At 64.6% G+C, this 10,750-nt stretch overlaps 1 protein-coding gene across 1 annotated transcript in view; it reads right to left on the minus strand.

The window, feature by feature from the left end:
• The window catches only part of MYO15A (myosin XVA), a 68,761-nt gene extending 60,988 nt beyond the window's left edge, over positions 1 to 7,773 (minus strand). The window contains exons 1-3 of the mRNA XM_066254592.1: positions 4,099 to 7,773; positions 1,419 to 1,501; positions 364 to 427 (exon numbers count right to left, since the gene is read on the minus strand). Of these exons, the coding sequence (XP_066110689.1) occupies positions 364 to 427; positions 1,419 to 1,501; positions 4,099 to 7,773 (3,822 nt within the window). The remainder of the gene's footprint in view (positions 1 to 363; positions 428 to 1,418; positions 1,502 to 4,098) is intronic.
• Between the last annotated feature and the right edge of the window lie 2,977 nt (positions 7,774 to 10,750).

Here is a 10,750-nt window from a genome sequence, read left to right on the forward strand (position 1 = left end):
TGCACGGTGGTTCTGGGCCCCTTTTCTGTCATTCTGTGGCCGGTGGCTCCCTTCCCTCCTGGGCTGCCCCACTCCGGGAACCCAGGACCAAGGGTTCTAGGACTCTGGAAGTTTTCTCCGTTGGGCTCCAGGTCTCTGCCCCTGGCAGCCGCTGCTCTAAGATGCTGCGTTTAGGACCTTGGATTTCAGAGTTCCAGGCTCTCGTAGGCTATTCTCAGATAGGAATGACCTCAGGGTTAACACCAGAGGCCACCAGTCCGGGGTCCCACAGCAGAAATTCACGCCTCCTACGGGGACCCCAGGACACGGGGAGGCAGCGGCCTGCCCGATCCGAGCCCGGGGCGGGACCCACCCAGGACTCACGTAAATGAGGTTCCGTTCAAATCTGGTCTTGAGGTTGGACAGCACAGTGCTCTCCTGGAGGTCTCTGGGAGAGCGGGAAGAGGGCAGGCGGTCAGGGTCCTCTCTCCCTCAGGGCCAGGCCTTGGCCAGGAAGGCCCTGAGTTCAAGTCCTGTCTCTGACCCTAACTAACCACGAGGCCTGGGGAAGCTACTTAACCTCCCTGTGCCTCAGTTTCTCCATCTGTCCAGTAGGTATAATAGTCACTATCCCTTTCTCACTCACCCGCTGGGCTCTGCAGAGGTGAGGGCTGACTCACTGGAATTGGATAATGATACTGACCAGCGTGGCCCTCATGGTCTGGGTACCTCCAATGTGCCAGTACCCTCCTAATAACAGCCACCCCACCACCATCTTAGAAATGAGGAACGGAGGCAGGCAGAGGTAAAGTGATTTGCCCAAGGTCCTCCAGCTGGTAAGTGGTGGGGCTGGGATTTGAACCTAGGCCCATCTGACTCACGGAGCTGTGTCGAGCACACATGTGTGGCTTTTGTTTGTTTGTTGTTGTTTTTTTGTATTTTTCTGAAGTTGGAAATGGGGAGGCAGTCAGACAGACTCCCGCATGCGCCCAGGGGGCGATGCTCTGCCCATCTGGGGCGTTGCTCTGTTGCAACCAGAGCCACTTTAGTGCCTGGGGCAGAGGCCATGGAGCCATCCTCAGCGCCTGGGGCCAACTTTGCTCCAATGGAGCCTTGGCTGTGGGAGGGGAAGAGAGAGACAGAGAGGAAGGAGAGGGGGAGGGGTGGAGAAGCAGATGGACGCTTCTCCTGTGTGCCCTGGCCGGGAATCGAACCCGGGACTTCCACACACCGGGCCATGCTCTACCACTGAGCCAACCGGCCAGGGCCCACATGTGACTTTTGAGACAACGCCTGACCCTCACTTTGCAGACAGGCAGTCAAGGCTCTGAAAACGTTCTGGGAGGTGAGAGGCACCGCCGGTAGGGGGAGGTGCTCTCGCTGGGAGTGTGGGGACTGCCTGGTCGCCCCCTCACGGACCCTGCCCCCGGCCCACTCACTCCAGCCGGGTCATGTCCTCCACACCGTCCTCCTGGAGCTGCTCGCGAAACCGCGTGGAGGGCAGGTTGCGGATGGAGTGCATCTGCGAGAGAGGGTCTCTGGTCACCCGCTGGGAGGGCGCCTAGGCGTGGCCCCTGGCATGGATACAAGTGGGACCAGCTCCTGTTGTGCAGGTAACCTACGTCTAGCCAGGCGGGTCCTGCGGGCCTGCTTGCTTTGGCATGCCAGGGGCCGTGGGGCCTTACTTAGGGACACACGGCTGCCCTTGCCCTCTGCCCGTGCATTCCCATGTGCTTCCAACTGTTCTGCTTGGGGGGTGAGCACTGCACAGGGGCACTGTTCCCACGGCCTCGTGGAAGCCCCCCCAACCTCCCAAGCTCTCCAAATGCTGACACCCTTTTCCAGCGTGGACCCCAAGTCTTTGCTTAAGTGACAACTTGAACGTTTGTATCTTGGTGCATGGGGCCTCGAGGAAGACCCAGACCGAGACAGTCCCACTCCGTGCTCCACCTTGCTCGGTGCCTCGGCTGGGGCACACTTGCAGACCCACGGGCACAGACCTACACGCTCAGGCAACGGCACACCTGCGGTCTTGCAAGATGCCTGTTGCCATGCGTGAAGGCCTGAGGTACCTGGCTGCGGGCACGTGCTCTCTGTGTCCATGTGACACATTCTCGGGGGCATGGACACCTGGGCTGTCCCTACACCTGGGGGGGGCGGGTCTCGAGAGAAAAGTCCTGATGCAAACTTTGGGCTGCAGGGTTTCTGCTGTGCCTATGTGCACTCTCGTGACCCCACAAATGCCCCAGCTGCGTGGACCTTCGTGCGCGCACACACACACACACACATGGACACACACACACACGCACACACACACATGGACACACACACACGCACACACACACACACGGACACACACACGCACATGCACACACACATGGACACACACACGCGCGCGCACACACACACACATGGACACACACACACGCACACACACACGGACACACACACGCACACATGCACACATGCACACACACGCGCGCGCACACACGCACACACATGGACACACACGCACACGCACACACATGGACAAACACACGCACACACACACACACGGACACACACACACGCGCGCACACACACGCACACACATGGACGCACACATGCACACGCACACACATGGACACACACGCGCGCGCACACACGCACACACATGGACACACACATGCACACACGCGCGCGCGCACACACGCACACACATGGACACACACACGCACACGCACACATGCACACACGCGTGCGCACACACACGGACACACACATGCACACACACGCACACGCACACATGCACACACGCGCGCGCACACACGCGCGCGCACACGCACACACATGGACACACACACATGCACACACACACACGCACACATGGACACGCACACGCACACATGCACACAAGCACGAATGCAGTCCCTGTTTTACTGTGGGACACCCCAGCACAGGTCCCAGGCACGCAGGCATGCATGGGACCCACAGGACTGCGAGCACACATGTGCATCTCACCTTTCCAGCCTCTCGGATCCAGCCCACGCCCCGCCCCGAGCAGGGGAGGAAAGCGGATACCAGGAGGGAGCCCCGTGTGCTAAGTAGGCCACAAGGAGTATCACCCTGAGTCCCTGGCCTCCCGCCCACCAGTCTGCCCATGTGTGCCAGTGGCCGCACACCCTGAATAATTCAGCCACTCACGTATTCCAGGGTGAGGAGGGCCCAGGCATCCTTGCCCCTCACCCCAGGGCGCCCTGCAGCCCGCTCCCGCAATGCTGTGGCCCACACGGCTCTGGGCACCCTCCGCCGTGGCCAGGGCCCCCCCAGCAGCCAGGCGGCCCCGGACGCCATCGCTGGGCTAGCCGGCTGCCCAGCTCCGCAGGGCACGGTCTTCATAGGTGGAGAACGGCCCGCAGCCCCTGTGTGCCCCGCCCACCCCAGGCCCCGGGGGAGGTTCCGGTGACCACTCCCCCTTCGCTGACGGCCACTCAGCATGTCAGGCTCACGTTCCAGCAGGAGCATGGCAGCCAGGCATGGGCTTGGCACCCCTCAGAAAGCTGCCTGCCCTCACCCCACAGGTGGCCAGTCTGCGGAGGAATCCGGCTAAGCTCTGATCTATGTGACCTCCTGGGCTTCCGTTTCCCCACTGTGCAATGAAGAGGCTCCAAGTTGGATTCCCGAGTCCCGCCCCTCAGACAGTCCCAGGGACTGCCCTTAAGCAAGGACCCCAGAGAGAGAGGACTCCGATTGGAGGGAGGGTCAGGAGGGCGCAAGGGGGCCGGTGGGAACATGGATGTAGGGGTGGGACAGGGCTGGGCAGGTCAATAAGGCAAGTCCTGCGATTTTGTCCGCAGTTGAGGATGGACCTGCCACACAGACTGGACTAGGACCGGGCTGCTCAGAGCCCAGGCAGAACCAGATCCCGTCCCAAAGTGACTGGAGAGGGCCATCTGCTCTGGGCATCCCCCCCGGTTCAATTCTCCAGAGGTTTGGGGAGCCTAGGGCTGTTCTTCCAAGTTATAGGTGGGAAGACTGAGGCCCAAGAAGGAAGCAGCTCACCAGGGCCCTGAGGCTGTCTCTCGACGTGTCCCCAGGACAGAACCCTGAAGCCCTCCCTCTGACCCTGTGCCCCCGTACCTCGTTCCACCAGCTTTTGAGGCCAACCTCTTCCCAGGGGCCCCCACGGGGCAGACAGGCAGCTGCAAGGCCCAGACGGCAGGATGGGGGGCGGGCGTGTGCTTGTGGCCAGGGCCGGTGGGTCTCGGCTGGCAGCCACAGGCAGGACCACAGCAGACTCCAGGCTCTGGACTTGGGTCTGGTCAGCTGGGTGTGGGACTGCAGGGTGGCAGGACCGACTTGCTGGGAAGAACTCGGCTTTTGTACCTGAGGCATGACTACAGCAAAAGGCGTAGGGCCTGCCCGATGCCCAGTGGGCTCCAAGGGGGCTGGGGCGTGGGGCAGCGTTCCCCAGCGGCGCCTTGGTGGCCACGTGGACCTCATCCGGTGGCACGCGGCCAGAGGGTAGGAGTGGCTGAGCTTTAGCACCTTCTGCTCTGGGGGCGCATCCTTGGGGATATTTGGTGTCAGGGGCATGGGCTCCGCTGGCAGTTGGGGTTCCTCAGGGGGGATATCCTCTTTAAGCTTCTCAGGGCTGGGGCTGGCCGATTGGGCCAGCTCTCCAGGCCCCAGGTCATGATGTGTACCCACGAAGACACCGGTGTCCGAGGCTGGGTCCTCCGACTGGGGGTCGGGGGACGGCACGGGGCCAACGTGCTGGAGAAAGGGGTTTTCGGGGATGGGGGGCGGCCTGGAAGAGCTCCGGCGGCGGCGGCGGGGGCCTCCCGGCCTGGGCGAGGCCGGGCGCTGCGGCGGAGGTGTGTCCCCGTTCCAGCTGGGCGCCAGCGGGGGCACCGTCCAGGGGATCTCCGCGTCCTCAGAGTCCTGCTGGCTCTCTCCGAGCTCAGGGGCAGCCGCAGCGGCCGCCACAGCCGCCCGCCAAGCCCCGGGACTCCCGGACCCCGGGAAGGGCTGGCGCACCCTGGGCTTCACGGCCCGGGTGGGGGGCTCGCTGAGGCGGCGCCAGGTGTGCGGGAGGCGGGCGGGCAGGTGCAGCGAGTAGTGCCTGTGGCCGAGGCCCAGGACCGGAGACAGCAGGGGCGGCGGCAGGGGGCCCAGGCGCCCCGAGGCGCGGTGCGGGGACAGGGGCTCCCGCAGGGAGTGGGGCCGGCGCGGCGGCCGGGGCGACAGGCTCCGCTGGAAGCGGCGGGCCCTCCCGGACAGCTGCGGGGACGCGGGCCCCAGGGGCGACCGGTAGCCCAGCCCGGGCAGGCTCCGCAGCGAGGGCTGGGGCGAGGGCGGCGGCGGCCAGGCCTGCCTCCGAGGGGCCGGCGGGGACGCCCCTCTCCGGCGGGAGCCCCGGAAGGAGGGCCGGGGTCCGGGGAAGGCCAGCAGGTCGACGGGCACGTCGGGGCTCACGGGCGGCGGCTCCACGAGGCCCCACCAGCTGGCCTGCGGGGCGAGCGGCACGTGCGCCGGGGCGGCCCAGGGCGGCGGGGAGAAGGGGGCGGCCCAGGGCGGCGGGCGGCGGCGCAGCGAGCCGTAGGGCGAGGCCGGCCCGGGCAGGCCCGAGAGCGGCGGGGCGAGGGGCGCGGGCGGCGCGGCCGCGGGGCTGGGGGGCCGGCGCGGCGCGGGCGGGGGCAGCAGCGCGCTCCAGTGGGTGGGCGGCGGCGGGGGCAGCGGGGACAGCGGCGGGGACAGCGGGGACAGCGGCGGGGACAGCGGCGGGGGCAGCGGGGACAGCGGCGGCGGCTCCGGCAGGCCGTGCGAGTTGTTGCTGTTGCGCGCCCGCGCCTGGGCCCGGCGCAGCAGGATGGGCGTGGTGGGCTGCTCGGGGTCCATGCCGGCCAGCTTGTAGCCGAAGCGCTTGTAGGCCGCCTCCCGGGCCGCGGGGCCGCCCCGCCGGGCCTGCTGGCTGCCCCTGAGCCGCGGGGCCTGCTTCTTGTCCGACAGCGTCTTCTTGAGGAAGCGGGCCAGCGAGGTGGCCGGCCGGGGGGCAAGGTGGCCGAACTCGGGCCCGAAGCCCAGGCCGCGGTGGGCGCGGTGGGCGCCGAAGGCCGACAGGGCCCGCTGCAGGTTCCGCTGGCGCGGCGTCAGGAAGCCCCAGAACGGGTGGGCGTAGGGCAGGGCGTGCGCGGGCGGCCCGGCCTCCTCCTCGTCCTCCTCCTCTTCGTCCCCCAGGGGCAGTCGTATGTCCAGGGAGGGCGGCAGGGGCACCTCCAGCTTCTCCTTCCCGAAGAGCTTCACCTGGGGCCGCGGGAAGAGGCGGAACCGGCGGATGAGGGAGAGCTTGGACCGGGCGGGCTTGTCCATGCCCTGCTGCTCGAAGAAGCTGGCGCTGGGCAGGCGGAAGGAGGTGCCCCGCCGCGCCCCGGCCGCCTCCTCGGGCTCCTCCAGCTCCACGATGTCGTCCATGGGGTGGGCGTAGGGGTTGTGGGGCGACAGGAGGGGCGGCGGCGCCCACGGGTACGCGAAGGCCGCGGGCTCCTCGGGATAGAGGTAGGGCAGCCCCGGGGGGTAGATGGCCTGGTCCCCGGCACCGTAGAGGCCCTCGGCGTAGGGGACGCTGTAGGGGGCCGCGTAGGGGGCGTCGTAGGGGGCGTCGTAGGGCAGCCCGTAGGGGTCCAAGCTGGGTGGTACGTCGTACGGGAGGTGGTAGGGCAGGTAGGGCGCCTCGTAAGGTGCGTAAGGTGCGAAGGGGTCCAGGTAGTAGCCGGGCGGGTAGGGCTCGCCCTCGTAAGCGTCGTAGTAGCTGTAGGGAGACGCGTACCCCCCGGGGGGCGCATAGGGGGGCTCGTAGTCATCGTAGCCGTAGCCGTAGCCGTAGCCGTAGGCGGTCGGGGGGTGGTAAGGGCCACCATAGTAGTCCAGAGGGTCGTAGTCATAAGGGTCCTTGGGGGGGTACCCGTAGGGGTGGTCCCCGTAGGGCGGCCAGGCCGGGCCGTAGGGGCCGTAGGGGCCGTAGGGGCCGTAGGGCCCCGGGTTGGGCTCGGGCTCCTCCCCGAACTGGTAGAGCGACTGCTGGTCGTAGTAGTCGTCGCCCTCGCGGTGGTAGTCGTAGTACTCGCCCAGGTCCTGGAAGCCCTCGAGCCCGTACAGCGACCTGCGGGAGCCCGCGTGCCGGAAGGGGGCCTCGTCCTCGAAGGGCAGGAAGCCCACGGGCTCCCCGGACGCGTAGATGCTGTGACTCCGCGGGAACCGGCGCAGGCGGCCCCCGGGCCGCAGGATCTCGGCGCCCGACGGGAAGGGCAGCTTGCGGGAGCCCACGTGGGAGCCCGAGCGGCTCAGCCAGGCGTCCACCGTGGCGCGCTCGCTGCCGGACTCCTCCGCCTTCTTGAGGAGGAACTTCTTGGTGAGCCAGTTGATGGCGGTGGACGCCTTGCTCAGCGACTGGGCCCGCGGCCGGAGGCGGCCGTAGCCGCGCCGGCCCGGGAAGCGGATGACCATGAAGGACGGCTTCTTGCCCTTCATGGCGCGCTTCTTCTTGCCCATGCGCATCTGGGTCATGAGCTTCGAGGTCGACTGGAGCACGGTGCGCGCCTTCTTCTTGCGCTTGGTCTTCTGCGGCCCGGTGTGCAGGCCCCAGAAGAAGGCCGAGGCGCTGCGGAACTGGCCCTTCTTGGAGATCTTGGGGGTGCGGTCGCGGAAGCCCATGAACAGCCGCGAGGTCCCCTTCAGGCTCCGCTTGGGCTTCTCGGGCTCCTGGCCCTTCTTGCCCTTCTTGCCTTTCTTCGCTTTCTTCTCGTCCTCTGCCATGGCGGCGGCCTGCTCCCCAGGGGGCCGTGGCCCGCTGTCACTAGCTCAGGGACGTGGAGAGACCAAGGGATCCTCTGGATCTCCCTGCCTGTGGCTGGCGGCACGAGTGGCCTCTGGTTCTGAGCAGCTGGGACTGGCCTGGGTGGCCTGGGGAGGGACGGCTGAGCTGCTTCTGGTCGGGACCAGGTTTCCAAGAGGCCGGATCCATAATTCATCTCCTCAAGACGCCGCCTTGAGTTACACCCTCAAGCTGCTGGTGGAAAGTGTGCCGACGCCCGTTCCCCGGGGCCTGGGGAAGCCTGGCTGAGGCCTGTGCTGGGGCCACCGCCCTGGCCTGCAGGTTGCCATGAGGATCACCGTGTCCGCACAGGGGGTGGATGGAGGCTTCCCTGGGCCTCGGCTGGTTTAGCCCACCAAAGCCAGTGCTTGGGTCACTGCCACGACACAGAGGAAGACAAGGAGCCCCACAGAGGGGAGCCACCTGGCCTAAACCACCCAGTCCCTCTGCACTGGGCCCAAAGTGGAGCTGCATCTCCTGAGCCCAAGTGGGATGTTCAAAACCCAGCAGGTTGCCTTGGAGGGGAGTCTTGGGACCCTCCGAGCCCTGGGAAGGGGAGGAAGGGGAGTAGGTAGGGCAGGTGCCCAGGTCTTTGGTCAGTGTAACTGGAGCTGGCAGCTCTGGGGAGCATGAATAATGCATGGGAGAGAGCCAGGCTGCCAGCTCAGAAGGTAGGGCAAGGTGGGGGCATCTCAGTGGGATGGCAGCAGGGTCTTGAGAGACACACATGCCAGGGGTAGAGGACGCAGAAGCAGGGCGGGTCAGGCTCGGCTCTGATCCCTGGCTCTGCCATGTTGCTCTCTCTGGGGGCTCATAAACCATGCCTGTGTCCTTCACAAGGAGGGAGCAGGGCCCTGCGAAGCTGCTGCGTGCAGAAGTGGCTGGAGAAGCCACAGTGTTCGCATCTGGAGTACCTGGACCTCTCCTCCCAGTCCCAGCCCTGGCTGAGAAGGCGTGGCCATGTGGACCCTGCCCTCTCTGGTGTAGCCAATGGCCAGTCCACTTCTGAGAACCTGAGCTACAGGAGGAAGAGGCTGTGGCTTGCTGGATGAAGGGGTGGGTGGAGGGAGAACTCTGGGACCTGAAGTCTCGGAACTGTTCCTTCCTCCTGCCCAAGGATCCAAGAACAGGACATGCAAAAGGCCCAGGGTGGCTGAAGAAAGACTTCCAGCTAATAATGTCCTGCTGTCCACTCACTCGACTCCTGTGTACTCTTCTACCTCCTGTGTGAGGTCCCCGAGCGACTTCTTCGGTCCCTTAAGATTTTACCCAGAAGACCCCAGAACAGAGGGGTTCTGGCTCCAGTTCATGCTGACGCCATGCTTTTGGGTGGCTTTTGGGGGTCTCAGTTGCTCTGCAATGCAGCAGGGACAGCGGATGGCCTCTCCCAGCCCAGGTGGGGAGCGGAGAGGTAAGGGTCTGAGTGGCCAAGGCCTCTTCCTCCTCCTCTGCCTCTTCGCCTTCCCCTTGTCTCTCTGTTCTTTCTCCCCAGGATTTACCGAAAGCCAGCTGGGCGCCCAGCAATTCATAGGACCTGGTGCGGGAGGCAGGTGGTTCCTGCTGCAGCCAGCCCCCAGGGAGCAGAAGGGAACCTGATGGAAACTGGAGCAATCAGCGGCTTCTGGGAGCAGGGGTGGGGGCGGGGGTCACGCAGAAAACTGGGCCTCTCGCCCTGTGAGATTTTGAGGGGCGGCATCCACTCTCTCCGTCGCCACCTCCTGTGCTGCCCACACATTCTGCCTCATTCTGGGCTGTGGCCGCTGACCGTGTGAGGAAAAAACAGCGTGGGGGGTTCATTCTATGTGGCCGCCCTGGCTCTCCTACAGCTGGTTTCCACATTGAGGCCCTGGCCACTATTATTAGCTCATGAGATTCTTGCAACAGGCCCCTGGGATGGGAGCTGTCACCTCCATTCTCCAGGATGAGGAAACGGTCTCGGAGAGGTAAGGTGACTTGTTCAAGGTCACCCAGCACGGACCCAGGTCTTGAGGGGTTCCAAAGCCACCTTCCTTGCTAGGTCCTCCTGCCTGCTAGGCTCCTGGGTACTTGGGCCATCACGTGGGAGGTGAGCTTGATTCCTCAGTTTACCTGGCCCACGGCCCTCCTATGTTTGCTTACTCATTCACTCGTTCAGAACTATTTGTTGAAAGCCTGCTGTATACCAGGCTCTGTCTTACTGGGGATACAGCTAAGAACAAAACAGATACAAACTTGCCTGACCTGTGGTGGCGCAGTGGATAAAGTGTCGACCTGGAATGCTGAGGTCGCCGGTTCAAAACCCTGGGCTTGCCTGGTCAAGGCACATATGGGAGTTGATGCTTCCTGCTCCTCCCTCCCCCTTCTCTCTCTCTCTCTCTCTCCTTTCTAAAAATTAATAAAAGAAAAATTAAAAAAAAAACAAACAAAACAGATACAAACCCAACCCTTGTGGAGTTGACCTATGTGTGTGTGTGTGTGGGGGTATCAACAAATGGAAATAAATAAAAGGTGTAATTGACTAAGCAGGAAGGGGCCACTCCGCTGGGAAGGACACTGGAGCCCAGAGCTGCAGGAGAGCGAGGGGGCCTCGGGGGGAGCGTGCTGGCCCTGATCTGATGTGGTGGAGGAACAGCAAGGTTAGGGTGACAGGAGCACAGCGGGGTGAAGGCGGAGGGTGAGCTCAGGGGCTGAGGGCAGGTGTGCAGTGCACTGGGGGCCACGGTGAGGACTTGGCTTTGACTGCAGGTAAGGCTGGAGCCCTGGGAGTGTTTTTGTCAAGAGAATGGATGGAATTGGACCTCAGTCTTCACAGGATTCTTCTGAGGCTGTGGGGGCCTGGACCTCACTGGGGGCAGGAGGGGTGGAGAGGGGGGGTGGGATGCTGGTATATCTTGCAGGTAGAGCCAACAGGACTTACAGGGGGTCACAAGTACCCTCAAG

This window comes from Saccopteryx bilineata, chromosome 2 (genome assembly GCF_036850765.1).
Source record: "Saccopteryx bilineata isolate mSacBil1 chromosome 2, mSacBil1_pri_phased_curated, whole genome shotgun sequence".
NCBI classification, from domain to species: Eukaryota; Metazoa; Chordata; class Mammalia; order Chiroptera; family Emballonuridae; genus Saccopteryx; species Saccopteryx bilineata.